The sequence below is a fragment of the Canis lupus genome, chromosome 19 (genome assembly GCF_048164855.1).
Source record: "Canis lupus baileyi chromosome 19, mCanLup2.hap1, whole genome shotgun sequence".
NCBI classification, from domain to species: Eukaryota; Metazoa; Chordata; class Mammalia; order Carnivora; family Canidae; genus Canis; species Canis lupus.
Genome location: NC_132856.1, coordinates 34,610,248 through 34,634,882, shown reverse-complemented (window position 1 = coordinate 34,634,882; position 24,635 = coordinate 34,610,248). Strand labels below are relative to the sequence as shown.

General features: G+C 36.2%; 1 protein-coding gene across 4 annotated transcripts in view; it reads right to left on the bottom strand.

The window, feature by feature from the left end:
- Positions 1 to 24,635, bottom strand: part of DNAH12 (dynein axonemal heavy chain 12) — a 203,784-nt gene that overhangs the window by 70,615 nt on the left and 108,534 nt on the right. For all 4 annotated transcript variants that reach the window (XR_012011905.1, XM_072785760.1, XM_072785758.1 and 1 more), the window contains exons 44-55: positions 23,267 to 23,428; positions 18,730 to 18,924; positions 12,198 to 12,331; positions 10,627 to 10,789; positions 9,507 to 9,587; positions 8,741 to 8,921; positions 6,669 to 6,796; positions 4,826 to 4,915; positions 4,064 to 4,204; positions 1,927 to 2,168; positions 727 to 874; positions 313 to 458 (exon numbers count right to left, since the gene is read on the bottom strand). Coding sequence is in view for 3 of the 4 variants with exons in the window: in XM_072785760.1 (XP_072641861.1) it covers positions 313 to 458; positions 727 to 874; positions 1,927 to 2,168; positions 4,064 to 4,204; positions 4,826 to 4,915; positions 6,669 to 6,796; positions 8,741 to 8,921; positions 9,507 to 9,587; positions 10,627 to 10,789; positions 12,198 to 12,331; positions 18,730 to 18,924; positions 23,267 to 23,428 (1,811 nt within the window). In the remaining variant the exon portion in view is untranslated. The remainder of the gene's footprint in view (positions 1 to 312; positions 459 to 726; positions 875 to 1,926; positions 2,169 to 4,063; positions 4,205 to 4,825; positions 4,916 to 6,668; positions 6,797 to 8,740; positions 8,922 to 9,506; positions 9,588 to 10,626; positions 10,790 to 12,197; positions 12,332 to 18,729; positions 18,925 to 23,266; positions 23,429 to 24,635) is intronic.

Genomic DNA, 24,635 nt, shown 5'->3' with positions numbered 1-24,635 from the left:
ACATAAATTTTATCTCAAAAGAAAAAAACCAATCAAACAAAAACAACTTAAGTTAATAATATGCATGCTGAAGCATTTGGGGAAAAGTATAACCATATTTGCAACTTACGTTGAAGTTTATACAAAGGATGAGTTGACAGATGGATAGAGGGATGGATAAGTATGTGATAAAGCAGCAAGAATAATAAAATGTTAATGGTAGAATCTAGGAGGTAGTAGGTATGTGGGTTCTTACTCTAAAGCCCTGTCAACTTTTCTCTACATTTAAATACTTTCAGATAAAATAAGTGAAAAATACTTTATGTTCCTTACCAACGCCTGGAGTTATTAACAATCACTCCATTATCTATGGAGAAAGTATCTGTTGGCAATCCAGCAATATTCCAAGCTCTAATTTTTACTGGATCACCCAGCGTCTTACTCAATGAGAATTCCTCTGAACATGGAATTCTTTTCTCCTGTAAGAAATAAAAATATCTAATGTTTTATTTCATCTTGTTGGATGAAATATTTTTAAAATTATTGATTTGTCATTAGATATTATTTAATAACCAAAAAAACACACTGAATTGAAAGTTGGACTATAACAGTATTTTAATGATCAAACAAGACCCCACACTTTCAGCTATTTCTTCTCTTTCTCCTTATTACCATCTTTGCCTGCACAATACCCCAACACATACTCTGAATATACAAAAGGAAACTTATGAAACATAAAACCATTACCTTACACAACATGCTCCAATCTTCTGTACATGTTTGTCGAAAGCCAGAAGTGAAAGCACCAAGATAGGCTATTACTCCCGCTGATACTAAAACATCACCAGTCAAATTTTCATATATTATCTGAAGGTCATCTGCAGCCTGAGACCACCTGTGAGATCAACCAAAGGCAAAATTGTCTCACCATAGAGAATGATGGAAGACAGTAATAGACTACTTACTAGTAAGGGACTACTAGTCCAAATTCTTTTTTTTTTTTTACTAGTCCAAATTCTATAACAAAATGCCATGAAATGTTGGATTATTATCTATAAAATGAGGAGGTTGGGTGCCTTTTAGGGCTGACATGCTATAATATGTATCTATGCTATATGAATGACAATCCACATTTCATTATTAGATTATTAGGCATTTCTTACAGGACCTGACCCTTTAAAATAAGGAAGAACAAAAACAAAAATATGCCAGCATTTCGTCTAATAAACTTTCTCCAGGATGATTTGGCCTTGTGGTGCTGCTATTTGTTTCAGTATTTATTGTTAGTCTGTAAAACATAAACATTTGCAATTCATTATCAAAAATTATATTTAAGTTGTACAAAAGCTGGCATACTAATGCTAATAAGGTTGGTATTTTTTCCATTTCATGAAGTCTTTACAATAAAAAAGTGCATTTCAAAACTACCTAATTTGCACTACAAAGTACTGTCAAAGGTCTATTACCTTATCATATTGTTCACTCAACACATATAACTAAATGAGATAGCTGGCTGGTCAGTACAAATAAACAGATTAGAATAAAGCTAACTCTTTTAGTTAGATCAGTCCAGTTATATCTTCTTTGAAACAAATTTTAAGAAAGTGAGCCATATATCCACTGCTCCTCCCTCCACATTTTATTATGAAAAATTTTGAACACACACAAAATTGGAAAGAATTATAAAACGATCACCCACATACTCACCACTTAGATTAAGAATTATCATTTGCCTTATTTGCTAATTTTTTTAAAAATGGAAACAAGTGGCAAGTATCATCCTTAATATTGATATTCTGTTTGGAAAAGCCTGGCCAGGTAACTTGTTGAATGCCTCACATTCTAAACCAGACATTTAAAAATCACTAATCAGAATAAACACCCAAAGAAAGTAACATATTCAAGCCTGACTTTCTTAAATGTTGTTAAAATAAGTAGAAATCTGACCTCGATTTTTCTCCACCCAGTCCTCCAATTAGTTTTGAGGCTCTTTCAAGTTTCTTAGCACAGAGTTCCACCTGGTCTTCTAAACGTGCCTTTTCCTCAGTCTTCTCATTAAACGTTCTTTGTAAATTTTCCAAATGATATTCTACATCTGCCAGTTCTGCTCTCTTCTGATTCAAAAGCTCCATTATCTCAGCTAGGGACTTCTGAGCTTCTGTTAAGCGGGCTTTCTTGGGTGCCACTACCTATTTGGGAACAATATATGCAGGTGCTATGTAAAACGGACACCTACAATAATCCTTTATATATGGGTGAAAAGTGATTAATTACTATTATAAATACATTTGTTACTTATAAGAATAAATTATACAAAATAAACACTTTGCCTTAAATCTCACACATATTTTTCCCTAAAGAAAAATATATTTATATGTCATATAGAATATGTAAAACATTCTGGACAGCAAATGGTCGTCTATAAAATAGATGAATTATTCCGGACTAACAAAATGTTAGAATATATAGTGGAAATAACACGTATATAGCAAAATGTCTGAAAATAATGAGAAGTTGCCATTCAACTGTTACCAAAAAAAAAAAAAAAAAAAAAAAAACAAGGAATACTATGTAGCAGAAATTATAAATGTTTCAAATATACAAATATGCTTCTGTTTGTGTGTGTATGGCTTTTTCAAATCTGTGGTTTTCTTCCCAGTGGGCTGAGGCAATACATTTACCTTGGGGGCAATAAGACTATGATAACAAAGTACAAGGAGAAAAAAAGCCTGATGTTCAGTTTCACTATGAAAACTGAATTTTCCTCAAGAAATTTTGAAAAGACACACTTTGTTGAGAGAAAGGAGATTTTCTAAAGTTCTTATATCATTATGTTCATTAATATATCAAGAATGGGGTTTGTGACCAAACTTGATCAAGGAGTGTATTTTAAGTCATTGGTAGAAAGAATTTAGAAGATGACCAAAGAGAATATATGCCAGTTTGAAAGAAGGAAGATCTAAATCTTCTGGTTCATTGCCATGAATTAAGTTGATGGAAAAGAGGGAAGGAGGAGGCAGGGATCAGACACCAAATGTCCTGTTTTCTCTCCTCTGGGCTAAAATCCTGAAGGGGGAACGTGTTAAATAAATAGCAGGAAGCTCCACTTTCTACTTTTGACTTCAGAGGAGACCTTGCTGACTATCTCCTTTCAACCCTTCCATAACATGGGGCAGCTGCATCAGAATTAAAATGGTAGTGTGGAGGTGTAGCGTGGGAAGTCAGGAAAGAATCTGAATGCCTTGGCTTCTATGCTTCATGCCTTGTGAGACATGTGGAAGTGAGCTAGGTTGAGAGCTCCCAAATCTGCTTTGGGGAGGGGACAAGATGTTCAAAGGAAGAATATCCCAGATAAAATTAATTTTATTTCTTTGATAAGTCTACTTCCCTGAAACCAATCAAAATCCCTACCTCTCTACAGGTACAGGTACCTTATTAGGAAAATATTTTCAATTGTGACAGCCTCATCAATTATTCTGTACTCTGAGATTATTCTAAATACATGCTACCATGTATTTTTGTCTGCCTTTTTATTTATATTTCCTGCTTCCCTCAGTAGAATTCTGCAAGCTACAGAGGGCAAAGCCACTGTTTCCTGGTCCTTTGCTAGCCAAATTTACAAAATGCTTTTAACGATTCTCCATAAAAGATTCCCTACCTATGCATGCTGTTACTTCAGGGCAATTGTCTATGCTCTGCCTCTTAAATCTACTGGATCTTCTAACTTCTGATGCTTTGAATCAAATTTTTAATCTGCCCCTTCACCCTTGAAGTTTTGAATTTTTCTTTGCTTCTGAAACTTTAGTTTTCTTTTGCCCCAAGGCTCTATAGGTACAGGTCATTCTGGCCAATTCATCCTTGTTCCCACAGCATTACCACTCACTACCACTAGCCAAGACCAGGTTATATCATACACAAGTATTCTCTTCATCTACTTGGTACTCAACATCTGATGTCTGTGCTGCAGCAAAATAAATTCTTTCTAGTCTCACTTTTAGAAACTTCTTAACTAGGCAATATATACATAGATTATCATTTCTAGGAATATTTCAATAGAAAATGAATGAGTTGATCCTCAAAATACCTTTGCAACTCTGTCATACACTTCCATAGCCATGATCCACTTACACAGACCCTCAGCTGCAGAAGAAGCTTTAGCAATCTTAGAAGCATCAAACTCAGGGTTTGTTAGGTATTCACCACGTATCTTCTGCATAACAGTCACCTATACAACAAACATTTTGATCTCAACATATATCATACAATCATAAGATGAAAAAAATCATGCATAGTAAAATGTTACATTAAAAAATTATGTTGTCTTTAAAAACCAAAGTCAGTACTTTGAAATAATTTTAAGATAAGCCTAATTGTAATAGAAACACAAGTCATATTTGTGAGCAAAAAATGCAGGATTACAGACATTGAGAGAATAAATTTTTTCCAAAAAAAATTAAAAGACCTTTGGAGATTGGAAAAATATGTAGAAACAAGTGGAAAGAACAATTAAACGTTAATAAATAAATACAAATTTGGATGGAAAAGTGCATGATCATTTTTTATCTCACATACATCTGTGTTTCAGATTTATGGAACTGTTATAAGCTAGAGAAATGTTTCATGTTAATAATACACTAAAACAGTAATTCATTAAATGATTTTCAATAGTATGAAGGGGTGGTTTTATGCATTGTGAGAATTCATAATATAGTCAATAACATAACATTCCTGCATTATTTTAATCCCAAAAATTATTATCTAATGTTTTATATAATATTGTATCATGTTAAAGATCTTATACACCTTGGCAAAGTTATATGTATATAAAAAATCCAATGAAACTCACTGGAATGTTGTCTTTGTCATATTCTCTCAAATCTCTTAAGAAATTCATATCTCCCAGAAGCTTTTTGCTAGGTCCCCAGTAATCTAATATCTATAAATAAAATTTATGGAAACTTATTAGATGTATAATTAGAGATGCTCAGTATAAAATTTTCTTCCAGAAGCTTAAGGTATATTATCCAGAGAAATAATATACTTTAAAAATAACAATTTACATCTCTTTGGAAATAAAAAGACTCTTCTTCCCAAGAACATATTAAACATATCAAACATTTAAGATATGAACATAAACTTATATGTTAAATTCATTATAAAAATTATATATTGAAATGCAAATGATGCAGTTATTTCTCTTTAGGAAATACAAGAAAAGTAACTAGCATAAACACCATCAGAATTTCATATAAGAAAAATGTATTTTTATTATTTCCAGTTTTATTTTCCTTTACTCTTGATGCTTTCAAGCCAGAAAAGTAGTTCTATAGACTGAGTGTCCCCCAACCCCCCATCAAAATTCATACGTTGAAACCAAATCCCCAGTGTAATGGTATTTGGAGAATGGGTCAAAGGGAGGTGATTGGTCATGAATGGGATTAGTGTCCTTATAAAAGAGACTTCCCTCCCACTTCTGCCTTGTGAGGACACTGCAAAAAGAAGGCCATCTAGAAACCAGGTAGTGGGCCTTCCACCTGACACTGAATCTACTAGAGCCTTGACCTTGGAATTCCCAGCCTCCAGAACTGTGAGAAATAGTAATTTATAATAGCAGCCCAAAGGGAGTATAAGACAGGCAGCAAACATTTTTCTTATAGATGACTCCCTCACCCAACTAGGCATCCCAGGTGAGAGAAAGAAGAAAAAGAAGACCAGGTTTACACATTGCTCTGCCAGTTACAGGATAAAGCACATGGTACTTGTGCTAGCAAAAACATTAGATAACTAGCCCAACATTTTTTTTCTAATTCCAGAAGCCTGATAGGTGTGTGTGTGTGTGTGTGTGTGTGTGTAAATGAGAATGACTTCTAAGATGAGAGCCTATTTATTTATTATCTCAGTAAAGGATAGAATGCACACACACACACATACACACACAAATTCCAATTCTCCAATTCAGGAATTCAAACCTAGGTACTATAAAAGCCTGAAAAAAAAAATAAGTCCATAAATTTAGTTTAGGATGGGTGCTATACCTTCCTTTTTAAGGAATATAGCCTTAAATAATAATCGTAATAACAACAGCTAACATTTATTGTGAACTTAACTCTTTATAAAGCTTTATATATAAGAGCTTTATATGTATTATCTTTCTACATGTATAATCTATATGCATAAAATCTATATGTATCTACCTATATGTATAATCTAATCCTCACATTGACTTTATGAAGCAGGTACTATAATAATCCTCAAGTCCCACAGAAGTTAAACATCTTGCTCAAGGTCACACTGCTAGTGGGACACATACTTTTAACAACTCTGCTATACTGCTTAACTTAGAATTTTTTGAATGCTCAGAAATAACACTTATATGGTTATATATCACATTCTTGAGAATCTTAGCTGGAAGAAGCTCACATATTTCAGTGTCCATTCCATCCCACCCTGTGATAGCAGGTAATCTGAGCAGACAGAAAAAGAAATAGAAGCAACTGGAACCACATTTTTCTGATGCTATACTGCCTTAGCTTTACTGTGGAAAACATGCATATAATGTTTTCCATAGTTTATTCTGAATCCATTCGATCTAGAAAACAATGTTTCTTCCTTGGACTGGATACTATTGACATTTAATAGACTCAGTCTGTACATTCATGAATATGATTTAAATCTTGTCTAGTTATTACCTTGCCTCCAGTTCCTGAAGGATCTGAAATTTTTTCTGGTTTTATATCTTTCATAACACAAATAGCAGCCATAACTAATTTAACACCAGATGGAGGATTTTTCATTGATTTCACAATTGTAATGTCAGCTGGCTAAATTGAAAGAAAACAGATTATCTTCAGATTAGTTTATTTTTAAATAATGAGAATTTTAAAAATAGCGTTGGAGAACAATGGAGCATCAGTTTTCATTTGAAATTATAATTGTTTTGGGCTTTGCATAATTATGAAATGATTAATAAAAGAGAATTTAAGCTTAGCACAGATTAAGACCAATGATTTTCAAACATTTGGGAGTTCAAAGATCCTTATGAGAATATAATAACAACTGAATCCTCCAGAAAATACATTTTTGCACATATATAAAAAATTTGCATATAATCACATACCAAGCCCCTATACTGAACTCAGATTAAGAATCCTAATTTAGATAGACTAATTCTATATTTGCTAATATAGTAGTTTTATTTTTAAAAAATGAAAGTAGAAGTAGATCTTAATTTAAACTTATTTTCTATAAAGGTATATATTGTTGTGACAGACCTCATAGATTCACTTACTTATTATCTACTCCCATATCTTTCTGACATCCTTTGCAATTGCTGGAAAGCTAACAACTATATATCTTAGTGCCCCATAAGTTAGAGTTGTGTGTGGTCATTGGGTTCCACCATCGGATCACTTGAATAACACCAGAATTCTGAATGAATAAATTGGGATATGGGCAGGGTGTAATATATCTCATTTGCTGATATAGATTACAGTGAGTGTAGTGTGACTCTGTAGGATAGCTCTGCAGGCTTCTGACTCAGAGGATCATTCCTCTGGTAGACTATTTCCAATTTGGCTCTGTGAGTCATTCCTGGCAGCTCAGCCTAGAATCTATTTCTTCAGCTCTTCCAATAATTGTGCAATCCATTTACAAAATTCCTTAAAGAATCCTTGTCTGCTTATACAAAATAGAGTCAATTCTCTTCTCTGCAACTGAAGCTTACCTACCTCATATAATATAGTATTTGATACCAGGAAGGGTACAAGCAACAAACTCTCAATGAGAGGGGAACCTAATATCAATGATCTGAACTGGTAAGATTTGAAAGCATCAAGAATCCTCTGAGTTTCAGATGGAATGCTGAAAGTCCATGGTACATAGTGATAAATGGTTACTTAAACTAATGCTCATGGTCATTTAGAATGGAGTGCCTATTTAAAACAAGGCTTTGCCAGAATGAGTGGCTGCTATGATAAATGTCTAAGGAGAGAATGAAGAAAGACCACTGGGTAGGATGTGGCTTTTAAATGTGCCAGAGAACAAACAGGAAGAAAACAATAAGCTCAGTGTTTTAAATTCCCGGCTCACAGCACAGTGAAGGCACTAGGAAGTTTCTATAACTGCCCTAAAAGAATATATCTTATGATTAGAAGGCTGATGTATCTGAAAATCAGATAGAGTTTGCTCCCATAGGTTGTCAAATTTTGAGCTCACTGTCTTGTCAGGAATCTTACATAGATATTAGTAGGATGAGGAAAAGGGTAAAGAATGGGGTCTGAATATCCTGAACTGCCTTCTACACTGGGCCTTCCTAGTCAGCAGAAGCTGTCTCTTCTGCTCTGCTTGGTTAGATTGTTATGACTCTGTAAAAAGTCATATACAATGCAGTGTAATGCAGATAGCTGCCACCCACATCTGTATTGGAAATTATCTTTAAGTTTTTCTGTACAGGCACATCCAGAAGGCTTCAGGAAGGTAGCTAGCTGCACACTCATGCCTCCTGGTCCATGTAGAGGATCACTTTGGCCTCTTGGAGACTGTTTGTTCCATTCTCATTGGAATATCCTGATTGAAAATTATAAATAACATATGAACAGCAAAAATATAAGATAATGACATATTAGAGAGGAATGATGAAGAGGCAAGTTTCAGTTGACTGGACAAAAATGATACAACACCCTCCAGTGGAAAAGAATCATACCTTATGAACCAAGGATCTATTACTAGTTTGTTGATGAAACACATGGTAGCATACAAACACTTGCCTTGAGTGTATCCAGGGCAGACAGAGCTGCTTCCAAGGCTGGAATCGCCTCGGCTAGGTCACTCTCACACTCGTTTTTCAGAACTTGGGCTTCTTCAGCCTTGCCACTGGCTATTTCTTCATCTAATTTCACAAACTTTCTTTTTGCTTCCACTTGTGCAGATTCTATCTCAATAACCTAAAGAAAGAAAAATAAATAAAACAATTCTTCCAACATCCTACTGCTTTCTTCATCCTAGAAACAAGACAATGTTTAGAAATTAGGGAATCCAACAAATCATGTCAAAGAGCAGGAGGTCCCAGGACAAAATGAGAAATGCAAGTATATGCGACCTAACTGGATAATGGGCTTCTCATTTCCCTTCAAAATCAAAACAAATGGGGCTCCTGGGTGGCTCAGTCAGTTGGGCATCCAACTATTGATTTTGGCTCAGGTCATGGTCTTGGGGTCATGGGATTGATTCCTGTGTCAGGCTCCACACTCAGCACAGAGTCTACTTGGGATTCTCTCTCTATTCTCTCTTTATTCTCTCTCTCTCTCTCTCTCTCTCCCTCCCTCCCCCGCTCTAAATAAATAAATAAAATCTTTTAAGACAAATAAACACAACTCACATGGGACTCAGTGAGATAACCAGTTAGTAGAAAAGGGTAAGGTCCCTAAGATCTAGTAGTGGCAAAAAAATTAAGGCATATTTTCAAGGCTAATTTTACATATTTCAATTGCTTTCTGACATTAATTAAAAAAAAACTCAGGATACTCTACCTGCATCATATGTGCATTTTCAATTTTAGCTTCCTCCAATTTGGGCTGTAATTGGACAAGCTCCATTTTCATTTCTCCAACCTAAATAGACAGTTCGTCAATAAGTTTTCATAGCTACAAGAGCTGCAGAAGCTAAATGCAGAAAATTTAAAGTTAAAGGTATCATAAGGCATCACGGCCAGAAAAACCTTAACTTTTCCTTCCAGTTCTTTATGTGATAAACAAAACCATGAGGGCATGGCCAAGTATATGATAGAACAGTGAGAGAACGCAGTTATCATGGAAGAACTGCAGATAGAAAGAAGGTGGCAACTTGAGGTGCCCCTATTATACTATGTGCATGGTATACAATGCATATGGATCACTCAAACCTGGGTTGCTTATACTGAACTAATGCTAATATGTATCACTAGCACTTGACTCATTAAAAATACGCACATGCAATCTTATATTTAACCAGCTATTATGATAAAAAACAAACAAAACTAAAAGGCAACCCAGGCTTATTGTATTTTCTCCAAATTTTGAAAACTTAAGAATATAGGGGCTCCTGGGTAGCTCATTCGGTTGAGCATTCAACTCTTGATCTCAGCTCAGGTCTTAATTTCAATATTGTGAGTTCAAGCCCCATATTGGGCTTCCCACAACGACAACAACAAACAAGAATAAAACAGGATAAGGACACCTGAGTGGCTCAGTGGTTGAGTGTCTGCCCTCGGCTCAGGGTGTGATCCCAGGGTCCTGAGATCGAGTCCCACATTGGGCTCCCCATAGGAAGCCTGCTTCTCCCTCTGCCTATGTCTCTGCCTCTCTCTGTGTGTCTCTCATGAGTAAATAAATAAAATCTTTTTTAAAAAAGAATGAAACAGGATATATTTGAGTCTGTGTGGAACCTTAGTGAATTTCTCTAAAACTCACTTTACTCATCTGTAAAATGAGGATCATTAAAATGTCTACCTCCTGGAGTGGTTATGAGGAATAATTGAAGGAATGAGTATGAAGCACATAATACACAGTCCCTGGCACATAATATAATCTTGATAAATTATAACTCTTGTTATTTACGATTTCTTATATTTCCCATAATATATTACCATTTTGAGCAGCTCATCAAATTTACCTGAGACTCAGCAAAAGCTAGTTTGTCAAGCCCATTCACATATCGCTGTTTTGCTTCCATGACAGCTTGTCGCCTCTTAGTCAAAAGCTGTCGAAATGAGGCAATAAGTTCAAGATAAGAAGTAGCAGTAACATAATTATGTCGTCCTAGCTCCTGCAAGAACCTAAGACAGAAAGATAACATATCTTACTCTAAGTAAGTTGTTGCACAAAGTAAGAGGTGTATTCAGCACAGCATCAGCAAAAAACCTATAAGAATAAAGGTTAATTTTATTTAGAAGCTGCTGCATATTTGACCTTTATAACATTCTAAGAATTCTGCACATAACAACATCCTAATTTCTTGTCTACAAAATATCAGATAGCAGAAGTGTGTTTAAAAAGCACAAATCACCAAAGATGGGTATCATAGGTAAACAACAGCAAGATATAGGTCTTTTTACATGTTTCATAAACCAGGAGGATCTAATGCTATAAAGGGACCCAAGGTACTGTGAAGCTAGGGAAGTGTAGCAGGAAGGGGTATCACAGATAGGATATAGCAACTTCCATACAGTGCCCCAGTAGCAATGTTTGTTCTATGAGACTTGCCATCTTAACATTAGACCAGGGTTGGGCACTGGACACAGATGAGGCTAATCACATTTTGGAATAAATTTGGCAAAGGGAGGTGGAAAGAGCCAATCAGTCTGCCTAGACCTAAAATTGCAATAAGTAAACCTGAGAACTCAGAGGCAGACAGTTTCCTCCATATCCATTGGGAAGTAGAAAACTCAGTCTGCCAAATACCATATGATCTCATTTGTGTGTGAAACCTAAAGTAATAATAATAATTCATAGAAATGAAGAACAAATTGGAGGTTCCAGAGGCAGGGGGCAGGGTGGGGAAAATTGGGTAAATGTGGTCAAAAGGTACACATTTCCAATGATGAGGTTAATAAGTTCTGGGAATGTAATGTAGCATGGTGACTATAGTTAATGATACTGTAGTGTGTATTTGAAACTTGCTAAGAGAGTAGATCTTAAAAGTTCTCATCACAAGAAAAAAATTGAGGTGATGTTAACTAAGCTTAATATAGTAATCACTTCACAATATATATATATGATATATAAAGTTATGCTGTACATCTTAAATTTATGCAATGTTATATATCAATTATCTCTCAAACTGGAAAACGTCAAAGAAATACAAAAAAAGAAAAAGAAAGAAAATACAGTCTTCAAAGAAAGAGAAAGAAGCAGATTCCCAGAAAGAAACAGAGATGAGAAACAGAAAAAACGTTTCTGGATTTAGGATGACTTTCTAGCTCCTGTTTCCAGTCACATCTATGATCCAGCTATAATCTTTCCCTTAAGCTTTGTGAGACACCCCTGTATCTTTATAATAAATTCTCCCTTTTTCTTAAACCTAGGTCAAATAGTTTTCCAATACTTGCAAGCCTTGGTCCTAATTAAATGATCAGAAATATTTAGAAGACATAGAAATCCTTTTTGAAATCTTGAGCTTTCACAAAAAAGAGACATGTTAAAACATAAGGCATTATTGTCATTTTAAAATTTATTAATACTAACCTTTCTGATAGATCCATAATGCTAGTGTGAAAGTGTTTGCAGATTGGAACTATCTCTCGTCTTTCAAACTCAGTAAGCTCCAGCGTTTCTAGGAATTTCACAGCTACAAGTTCAAGGGCATCTTCAGGCCATGGCTAAAAATAAAGAAAAAGAAAAACTTAAGAAGTCTATGATAAGAGTCCACCTGTGAGAGAAGAATTTGGGGTTGAAGAAATTAAAACCTTAATGGGGAAAACAGAATTGGGTGGGCTGAGGTCACGAGTACATCTGCAAAAGAGCTAATAAATATTAGCTAAAACTAAAGATAAACTAAAACTAAAGATAACACAATATAAAGGAAGGGTCAATGATATTTACATATCAAGGATATACTACACGGCTTTCCTAGACTCTTCCACTTGGACATCAAATAGATACCCCAAATTTAGCATGACAATGACAAGGCTGCTAGCTGCCCACCTAATACCTACCATCTCTTTTCCCTTAGAACTCCAATTTTATTCTAGATAACAATATGCCCAGATAAATAAGACCACATTTCCTAGATTCCCTTGCAATTCACAGGAGATAAAGGCTCTTTAAACGGTCACATAGAGCTGGTGTGTGTCTTTTTTGTCCTAACTTTCTATTATTCTACCTCTGGCCTGGGACACAGATGTGAAAGTTGGAGCTCCAGCAGCCATTTTAGACCATAAGATGAATCTGAGGGTGCAAGCCACTTGCTAAAGCTAGTAATGAAAAAACCTTAGAGTCTGATGACTTTGTTAAGCCACAAAGCCCAGTCTATCTTCAGATTTTTTTCTATGAGAGAAAAAAACTTTATATGTTTAGGGTTTTTTTTTTAAAAGATTTATTTATTTGAGACAGAGAAAAAAAAAAACATGCAGAGGGTAGGGGCAGAGGGAGAGGGTGAGAGACTCTTAAGCACACTCCATGCTGAGTGCAGGGCCCAACATGAGGCTCAACCTCGGGACCCTGAGATTACGACATGAGCCAAAACCAAGAGTTGGACCCTCAACCAACCACAGCACTCAGGTGCCCCTAGTTTGGGTCTCTGTTATTAGTAGTCCATCATAATTCCTAACTGTTAAAACATCCAGAGTTGAACTTTTAAGATTCTTCTGCCCAAATTTGCTTCTTTTCCAGTCTTCCCTGTGCCAGTGAAATGGTTCCTCTGCTTTTCCTAGAATATGCCAACTATGCTCCTGCATCTGGGCCTTGGGATGCCAGAATAAGTGTCTATTCCCTCTGACTAGAACCCTCCTCACTTGGATCTCCATGTGGTTCTCCGTCACATCTCTGCACAAAGGTGAGCTTACTAGGAAGGTCTCCCCAGAGCACTCATTGTAACACACCATTCCCTCCCTCATTTCTCTTTTCCTTGTCCTAAGTTTTCTTCTTAGCACTTACCAAAACACAACATAAATTTTTTAAATTCATTTGTTCATCACCTGTCTCCCTGACCACTAATATGTAAAATCTATGAAATCAAGGACCTTTCTCATGCCATTCTCTTCAGTGCCTAAGACAGCACCTGTCCATAATTATCTAGAATATTTATTCAAGGAAATAATTTATGTTAAGTGAACAAATAATCTTTACTTGCTCATTATTTTCCAAATTTCATTTAGATTCAGCAAGATGCTTGTAATTATTTTCCTTTGTATCAGACAATATTCATTTTAATATCATTTTTTTTCAGTCTCTAGCCCTTCATCCTAGAAAAATTCAAACTTTTTGGACCAAGCACTCCAATAGTAAAGTTTAAAGCACACACTGCCAGGGTATACCTATCTACAAATATACTATATTCATGTTGTACTAACATATTTTTCAAACCTCAAAAGAGGGTTCTAACGGTGGCTCAGCAGTAGAGCATCTGCCTTTGACTCAGGGAGTGATCTCAGGGTCCGGGATCAAGTCCCACATCAGGCTCCTGCAGAGAGCCTGCTTCTCCCTCTGCCTATGTCTCTGCCTCTCTCTCTCTCTGTCTCTCATGAATAAATAAAATCTTTAAAAAATAAAAAAATAAATATTACCAAGATCATCAAATTTTTGTAAAATGCCAGAATAAGTGTCATATTAACTATACATCATTGAAAACACTACAAGGTTTATCTTTCTGTTCTGGGTGATTCGTTTTTTAATTATCCTGCTAATTGTGAAGGGTTTTTTGTTTTGTTTTTAATGCGAGGCTTGAACTTAGGAGCCTGAAGTCAAGGCATGAGCTGAGATCAAGAGTCAGATACTCAACCAATTGAACCACTCAGGTGCCCCTAATCATAAAGGTTTAATAACTATCTCTAGCAACTGAATATTTATGGCCAAAGCAACAGAAACCAGTCTTCACACAAAGGGGATGTATCATCATATATAAGTCTTTCAGAGTTGCCTAATTTATTTTTTAAAAGATTTTATTTATTTATTCATGAGAGATACAGAGAGAGAGGGGCAGAGAGAGGGGCAGAGACACAGGCAGAGGGAGAAGCACGATCCATGTAGGGAGCCTGATGTGGGACTCGTTCCTGGGTTTCCAGGATCATACCCTAGGCTGAAGGTGGCGCTAAACTGCTAAGCCACCGGGGCTGCCCAGAGTTGCCTAATTTAGAAGCTCAGCCATGTCATCAGTAATCCAGTCTTTTCCATCCTTTTGCTTTCCCATTCTCAGTATACTTTATCCTGGGGCTGGTCCCATCATGGTGGCAAGAGGACTGCTGCAGCTATGGACCTTTTATCCTCAAGCAACAAGTTTGAGAGACAGAAAAGGCACTTTTTCTACCATATAACTCTTCTTATAATGAAAAAGCTTTTCCCCAAAGCTCCCAGTAGACTTGAACTCAGGACCCATTGGTAAAAAGCAGGTCATGAATAGATTCATGCATAAGCCAATCAATAGTAAAAGGTACAAGAGCACCAATATTGAATTAGACCAAGCAGGAATCAATCCCTGTGACACATGGCTACATGGAAGGTGATTTCTCAGACCAAATCAGAGTTCTGTAGGCAAGGATAAAGTGGGTAGAGAATGGCTGTTGATAGGAAACCAATGGTCTCTCCAATGCCATGATAAGCTAATATTGCAAGGTATGATATACTCTGGGGATAAGGTTTATTGTTTAAAGTCAGTATCAATCCTTATTTTAAATAGCCTTCTTAAATTTGTTTTAACAGATATCTTGTCATATCTCATTAAGGAATCATTGCTTTTGCCTCATAGCATGGCTGACATAAGCTCAAGCTAGGTTATGCTGGTTTATGCCATTCTCTTACACCCACTTATAACTGTATTATATTTTCAATGTTCAGTTTATCACAGGGATCCCTCAGGGTACCTTACATCCTGTTTCGGACACATGGCTCTCTGACATATAAAATAGGTAAAGATGTCAATGTTAATACATATATAATATTTCATACAAAAATGAATATTCTGGGGCACTTGGGTGGCTCAGTCAGTTAAGCATTCAACTCTTGATCTCAGCTCAGGTCTTGGTCTCAGGATTATGAGTTCAAGTCCAGTTGGGCTCCACACCCCTACTTAAAAAAAAGAAAAGAATATTCCAGTAATTCCTTCCCTGATCATCTGAATTGCTTTGGTACCCCCAGTAAGTACGCACCCTACTTTGAGACTATAGATCTAGCCAAAAAGTCAGTGCCGTCTTGACCTATGTGATACATAGTGGTTTACGTTCACTTCCTGAGTTTCACAAACCCAAGTCCCAGACAATGCCATTAGCATCATTCTAACATAGATTCTATATCCCCACTGCTTCAGTGTAAAACCTTTATTCCTCTCTGTTATCAACTTAAACTCCCTTATTTATTTGCAATTCCCTGTTTCCTTTTTAAAAAAATTTTCTCTATGAATTATTTAGAATAGAAAGTCTCATGGTTATGACAAAGATATTCAGAAATAGTAAATTGTATTTATAAGATTTCACAAAAGAAAAATTTATGGTTGGACAGGTTTGTTTGGTTTTGGATTTTGGACACTTAATGGATATAATATTAGGATATGGCTTACATAAATCAAAGTTGTTTCACACAACTTTTATTCTTATGTAAACACTAAAACACCCACTAGCTGAAATATATGTGCAGCCCTCAAAAGAGAAAATTAGTTTTTCAAAAATACAATTGATAAATAGGTAAAAAAGAATAAAACATATTAGTACCAGAAATTTATTTTTATTTTTTTTTAAAGATTTTATTTATGAGAGACATACAGAAAGAGAGAGAGAGGCAGAGACACAGCAGAGAGAGAAGCAGTCTCTATGCAGGGAGCCTGACGTGGGACTAGATCCCCGGTCACACCCTGGGATGACGGTAGCGCTAAACTGCTAAGCCACCGGGGCTGCCCCAGAAATTTATTTTTAAAAGAAATTAGGGGCACCAGAGTGGCTTAGTCAGGTAAGTGTCCAACTCTTGGTTTGGGCTTAGGTCATGATATCACTGTTGTGAAATCATGCTCAAGGTCAGGCTCTGAGCTCAGTGTGAAGTCTGTTTCAGATTCTCTCTCTCTCCCTACCCCTCTCCCCATACCCCACCCCCACTTACTCTCTCACTCTCTCTAAAATAAATGAATAGGGGATCCCTGAGTGGCTCAGCAGTTTAGTGCCTGCCTTTGGTCCAGGGCACGATCCTGGAGTCCCGGGATCAAGTCCCACGTCGGGCTCCCGGCATGGAGCCTGCTTCTCCCTCCTCCTGTGCCTCTGCCTCTCTCTCTCTCTCTCTCTCTCTCTCTCTATCATGAATAAATAAATAAATCTTTTAAAAATAAAAATAAAATAAAATAAATGAATAAAGTCTTTTTTAAAAAAGAGGTATAAAAGAAATTACTCTATAATCTACAGTCCATATTGTATTGAGCATAAAACAAATAGAAGGTACCATGAAATACTATTCTCAAGAGCATAACTGCTTCATAGTCTTACACAAACAGTGGCAATTTGTTAAGTGAAGTGGCAACCTTCATCACTTGCTGCTGGCATGATTGAAACGGTCACTTTGCTGGTCTTTCTATCTCGTTTTGCCCTATTCCAAACCATCCATCATATAACTGCCAATGGTTTGGATTTTTCCTTTGAAATATATTAGCTAAATATATGTTAATGCCCCCACAGTGTCTTTGGTATAAAACCAAATTCATAGGCACATTTACAAATTTACTTACAACTTAGCACCTACCCAAAGCTCCGGCTTAACTCCTGCTATCCTCATTGCCCATCTGCTACACCAAACTACCTATACCAAACTAATGTTTGGTCAAACATTATGTTGGGTGTTTCTATGAGGTGTCCTTTTGGATGTTTAATGTTTAAATCAATAGACTAAGTAAAGCAGGTTGCCTTCCCTAATGTGTATGGGCTCATAGAAGGCCTGAATAGAACAAAATTGCTGAATACTCTCACACCCCCAGGTAAGGGGAACTCCTACTGCATGACTGCCTTCAGGTTGTTCTGGGTGATTCGTTTTTTAATTATCCTGCTAATTGTGAAGGGTTTTTTGTTTTGTTTTTAATGCGGGGCTTGAACTTAGGAGCCTGAAGTCAAGGCATGAGCTGAGATCAAGAGTCAGTTACTCAACCAATTGAACCACTCAGGTGCCCCTAATCATAAAGGTTTAATAACTATCTCTAGCAACTGAATATTTATGGCCAAAGCAACAGAAACCAGTCTTCACACAAAGGGGATGTATCATCATATATAAGCAGTTTCTTCCACCTTTGGACTCAGATGCAAACATTAGTTCTTCCTGGTTCAAAGCCTTCTGGCTTTCAGACTAGAATTTACACCATTAGTTTTCCTGGGTCTCCAGCTTGCTGGCTACAGATCTTCAAACTTGTTAACCTTCATAATCATGTGAGCCAATTATTTACAATAATAATATGTATAGATATAGCTATCAATATGGACAGATACAGATCTACGTATATGTATTTTTACACACATATACATGTGAGTTTGTATATACATATATAACACATTCTATATATATATATTCTATATATATAACACATTCTCTTGATCATTTTTTAAGATTATTTATTTATTTATTCATGATAGACACGGAGAGAGAGCCAGAGACATAGGCAGAGGGAGAAGCAGGCTCTTCATAGGGAGCCCGATGCAGGACTCGATCCAAGGGCAAGGGCAGACACCCAACTGCTGAGCCACCCAGGCATCCCCATTCTCTTGGTTCTTAATACACTCCTCCTTTATAGAATTAATTTTTCATACTTCAGGGATTCACTGTCCTAATAAGTAGAACTTTTGCACACCAAGATTATAGCTCTTTCATATAATTGTGAATGTTCATTTGCCAACTGCTTTTTCTATCTTCAAGTCTAGAGTATGAGTTCCTCCTGGGGATCATGCAGGCTTATCAGTCCCTGGCACCGAGACACACCTGTCATTAGAGTAGGTGGTCAAGAAACACGTGCTGAATGGATATTAACAGAGCTGGAGTAAGATTTCAGAAAAATTCTAAGAGACTTAGTTGTCACCCCCCACTGCTGCCCAAAATTACACACCTGGAACCAGTCAATGGTACAGCAATTGATGAGGGATGGGAACTGCCGCAAGCGATTTCTAAAGGCATCACCAATGGGGCTAAAGGCCACTACAACATGAAGATTATCTTTGCAGCGATTCACAAAGAAAGCAAACAGGGCCAAGGGACTGAGTTCACCGTGCTTGTTGCCAGCCTGAGCTACAGGACGAACACCCTAGGGAATAACAGAACATAAAAACCTTGTGAACAAAAATAGACAAGCTGATGATAGGATTAGTAGACCCTGGAATATTAAGAATTTTTATTCTTCTTCTTGTAAATATTCCAAAATTTTATTCATATCAGTAGAATTTCTTTGATACAGTTTGTATTTAGAAGGCTTCTTCCAACTCCATAATTCTATAATTTGAAAACAAGTATCTGCTAAGAATTTAACTTATAAAGATATTCACAGAAAGTTCACCACTATATGTGTGTGTGTATAACATATAAAATTATAATTTAACATTGCTTATAAGAGGAAAAACAAACCGCCGAAGCATCCAGTAAAAAACATAACAAAACATCCATATGTTGTGATTTTATACAACCGTTAAAGGAGGTGCATCAATGTATGTGCTATGGCAAGATCATTAGGATAAAATGAGAACAAATGTGCAAAGGTGTATATAATATGATTCTCTTTGTTAAATTAAAAAATACTTAGGCACATGTGTAAGTACATACACACCTTTTTATGGAAGCAATCACAGAAACTATTCATAATGGTGACTTTTGGTGAGATGGACTTAAGGAAGAGGGTGAGAGGGAGGCTGTCACTTTTAACTTTGGACATTTTTCTTGGTTAATTTCATTTTTTTCATTTGGGGCATTTTTATGCTGTTTGAATTCTCTCACTTTATTCTTATTACATTCACATATTTTTAAAATGTTAGTACGGTTGTCTGGTAATGAGATTATGGGGGCACTTTTAACTTTGTTTATCTCTATATGAGAGAGGCATCTTACATAAGGCTGGTCATCATGGCTCTGGAACCAAACTTCTTGAATTCAAATCTCAGCTTGCAGCTTATTACCTATGTGACATTGGGAAAATTTTATTTAACCTCTCTGTAACTTAATGTCCTCATCTGTAAAATGGGGGAAAGAGTACCTACATCAGAGGGTTGTTGAAGGTTCAAATGAGTTATTACATGTGAACACAGAATAGTTCTTGTTGCATAGTTAAGTAACTATTAGCTCTTATATGCTACCTTTCTCCTTATTCAGAGCACAAAAGATTTCATAGTCAATAAATTATCTTATAAATAGATTTAAGAAGGTTTTTAAAAAGATCTTATTTATTTATTCAAGAAAGACACAGAGAGAGGCAGAGACACAGGCAGAGGGAGAAGCAGGCTCCCTGCAGAGAACCTGATGTGGAACTTGATTCCAGGACCCCAGGATCATGACCCAAGCCAACAGACGCTCAACCACTGAGCCAACCAGGAGCCCCAAGAAAGTTTTTTTTTATAGCAGATATAAATATAGATATATGTACACACACATTGCTATTGCTACTACAATGAATTGATTTCTAAAAGAATTCTCTATGATAGATATGTTCTGCTTTATGTGCTAGATATATTCATGGAAAATTATAAATGGACTCTGTATATGCATTATGATAGTAATTCCCAAATTATCACTATTATGATCAGTGTCAGTCTATGAAGTTATGTTCAGGTGGTCTACCTGCATTAAGTCTGAGTTAACTTTGGGACATGCAGATAGAGAAAAATATGGTTGTAACTGTAGAACAAAAGTTCAAGAAATAGCCAGGTTAGTAATATAAGTATGAGGTTATTCACATAGAAATAATGGTTAATGCTTCTAAGTAGATGAGCTGTCTGTGGGAGAGTAATATCCACCTGCACACAGATATACTTTGGGACAGGGATTGATTGAGAGAGTAGGAAAATGAATGCGCATGAAAATTTATAGCAGCTTTATTTATAATTGCTCAAACCTGGAAGCTACCAAGATGTCCTCCAATCGGTGAATAGATAAATAAACTGTGATACTTTGAGTCAATGGAATATCATTCAGTGGTAAAAATAAATGAGCTATCAAGCCATTAAAAAAGATACAGAAGAACCTTAAATGCATATTGTTGACTAAAAGAAGCCAATCAAAAAAAGCTACATACTGTATGATGGCAACTATAGAACATTCTGGAAAAGCTAAAACTATGGAGACAATAAAAACAGCAAAGATTGCCAGGAGTTCAAGGGAGGAAGAGAGGCACAAACATTGGAACCCATGGCATTTTTATGTTAGGGAAACTATTCTGTGTGATACTTAATGGTGATACACATCAGTACTCATTTCTCCAAAACCCATAGAATGTACACCACAGAGTGAACCCTAATGTAAGCTGAAGAATAATGAATTATGTCAATATGAATGAGCATTTTTTAAAGGAACTGAGAAAACATCACTAAATGTGTGATTAAGAAGTCACTGTTTTATTGAGAAAGACACTGAAATAATTTAATTCTTCAAGGAAAGCAAATAGAGTAGTGGAAAAAGTAGTTTGGAAGCGGAATTCTTTTTTTTTTTAGATTTTATTTATTTATCTTTTTTTTTTTAATTTTTTTTTTATTTATTTATGATAGGCACACAGTGAGAGAGAGAGAGAGAGGCAGAGACACAGGCAGAGGGAGAAGCAGGCTCCATGCACTGGGAGGACATGGGATTCGATCCTGGGTCTCCAGGATCACGCCCTGGGCCAAAGGCAGGCGCTAAACCGCTGCGCCACCCAGGGATCCCTAGATTTTATTTATTTATTCATGAGAGACAGAGAGAGAGAGAGGTAGAGACACAGGCAGAGGGAGAAGCAGGCTCCATGCAGGGAGCCTGATGTGGAACTCAATCCTGGGTCTCCAGGATCAGGCTCTGGGCTGAAGGCGGCGCTAAACCACTGAGCTACCGGGGCTGCCCCTGGAAGTGGAATTTTGAGGCTTGAATTCCATTGCTGAAATCAGAGACATGTGCTGAGTCTCTAAGAGGTGCCCTCTAAGCAGTGCCAAGTCCAAGCTATAGGGGCCAGTTACCAGGAGTGAGGAGGTTTAAGCTAAAATCTTTGTCAGAGGGATGAAATAAGCAAAGCGCAAGACATGACCTTCAAAGTGGAATGTCCAGGATAGTGCAGAATGTAGAAAGAAAATAATAGAGCTTCTTTCGTATTACCTTTCCTATTTAAAAAAAATCAGCATAAAACAAAGGTAAATAGGGTTACATTTCAGTACTCCTGAGTTCTGACAATGGCTATTTCCTTGTGGATAAATTAATATGGTCTTCCAAGACTTGGGTAGAATGTGAAAGAAAGAGTTCTTAAGGTCACTATTGGATCATACTACAAAAAAATACTGAAGCAATGGAAAAATCTGGTAGCAAAGTGACAAGATGAAAAAATAAATAGCTAAAGTGAGCAGGAAAGCTTGGCAAAATTGAGGAAATCTTACTCCCCAAGGGTGACTATTTATTGGATAGGAGTATAGGGGATGAATCTATCCTATGAATTAGGAGAATCACCATTTTTCAGCAGCATTGGCCACATCTTTGATATCCCCTAGATAGAAGAGAGAACTTAGAATCTTTTCTTTATTCCTTTTCTCCTTCACCACTCCAGGACACAAATTGGTAATGAACCATTTACTACGGGTGTTCTAAGTGCATGACACTTCATAAGGGCTTCATTTCACTTGATCTTCAGACCTCACAACAACCCTATGTAGGAGGAACAATGATGTATACACATTAGTTCCATTCCATACAAGAGAAAAGCAGGTACTTGAACTACTACGGCAAATCTATTTATTTTACTACAGATGCTATAACTGAAAACTGGAATGAAGCATCCAGTATAAGTGATACATTCTGTGGGTAATAGTAGTTATGGCAATGAGAAAGAAAAATTACTGGCAGAGATCTTGTGTAGGAAGATATTAGAAATAGAGATAGAAAGACAAGACATCTAAAGGAGTTGGCACTTCACAATTGTATTTTTTTTATCAATTAAGTTGTAAAGCATGATTATCAGATATATCAGAATTGTTAAGACAGGAGTTTTCCTAAGTCTTTAAAAAAGTTTTCTAACCAGTGGTAAACCGTAACAGCTAATCAAGCAACATTTCAAAGTTATGTTTTCTCATATCACATGATCCTAAGATGTTATTTAAAATGTCTAATCAGTGCTTGGGGCTGCCCCGGCCCTGGGTTGCCAGAAAAATAAATAAATAAATAAAATGTCTAATCACTCATAAAACATGCTACATAAGATCAAACAGATGAAATTGGCATCATTACAAAGAAAGGAATTATAAACATTGTCTCATAACTATGGTAGAAATGATTTGAAGCTTACCAAAAAAGATGTATTAAAATAATATACTTTTAAATTTTTAATTACCAAAATCCTGTACACAAGCTATAATTGTCCTAAAGAATAGAGAAAAAGTTGCGAGATAAGAACATTCCTGTGTTGAGAACAGCACTCATTAAAAAGCATTTACCTCCATCACTTCCTGTTTTTCATCAGCAGCAAAAATGTTAGGTACTTCTCCGGTATTGAGCACACTGTCAATATCCTCTAGAAAAGCTTCTTCTTTAATCTGAGTGTCCGTGATAAGAAAGACTGTCTTCTGGCCCCTCATGCCCACATTCCTTAATAGAACCTTAAAATAAAAATGCATTTGTAAGCAGAATGTGGTGAACATGTGTTGTTTTTGCTTTCCCTTCCTTTTCCCTTCTTTTAGTAATGACATCTCAATTTTAGAGTGGTGGCTCTCTCTACTTCTGAGGGGGGCTATCATTCAAGGACTCTGTATTTCCCATCCCCTGAGCAGGAGACCCCAACTGGTCAGAGTGTCCCAAGCCTATATATATATATAATTTTCTTTGATTCAGAAGAGGGCATGATTTTAAGAAGGCCCAATCAGTCTTGCTTCAGAGACTGAGATGGACTTGAAAACAGAAAGAATCTCTGTCATTCTGAGATGGATATAAAGGCCTATAATCTAGAATTACTAGGTGCCAATTGTGTTGCCTCATGGAAGGAGTCTACTGGAGAAGGAACCAAATGTAGGAGAGCAGAGCCAGGAGATAGAGTAATTACTGAGGGCTTAATTTGAGCTCCTAAATTCAGCCATGCCAAAGCCCTATTTCTGGACCATTCTGTCATGTAGGCCAATAACTCCGTATTTTCCTTAAGTTAGTTTGAGCTGCATTTTCTTTTGTGTCATGTTGTCAATTACAACCAAAGATTCTCAATTAATATAAAGATATGGACTCAGTGGCATGATGGAGTAGACATGTTCAAGATGTTAGAACTAATTGTTAAAATTTCAGAATTTTTAAGTAGATTTTTAAACAGCATTAAAAATTAAATTATATGAACTTACAATTAAATACATTATATTAACAACAAAAGTAACAAAACATAAATCTCATCACTTCCTATTATACTTACTATTATCTATTTTACAGAAGTTATTTAAATCTATTGTATACAGTAACTACTACTTAATGGTGCTCAAACATATAACTCTTCCCAACTCTGTTTTCAGTGACATCATCCATGGCAGAAGTTTGAATAATCCACGGTAAGAGTTTTTATACCACAGAAATTGGCAAATGCTACTAATCAGAGGTTCTCCTGAACCCCCTGGACATTTGGTTATTAAACATATGCCAGTATTTCACTGGATGTATTTCAAAAGAAAACACATTACTACTCTGCAAATGATTTTTAAAATAAACTGTCTCTATTTCTAAGTGATATATTTTAAATAAATCTTATCATTTAAATAAATGCTGAATTTTAATATTATACAAAACTGCTTTTTCCCATTAAAGCCATCCTCCAAAATGCAGGTTGTTGTG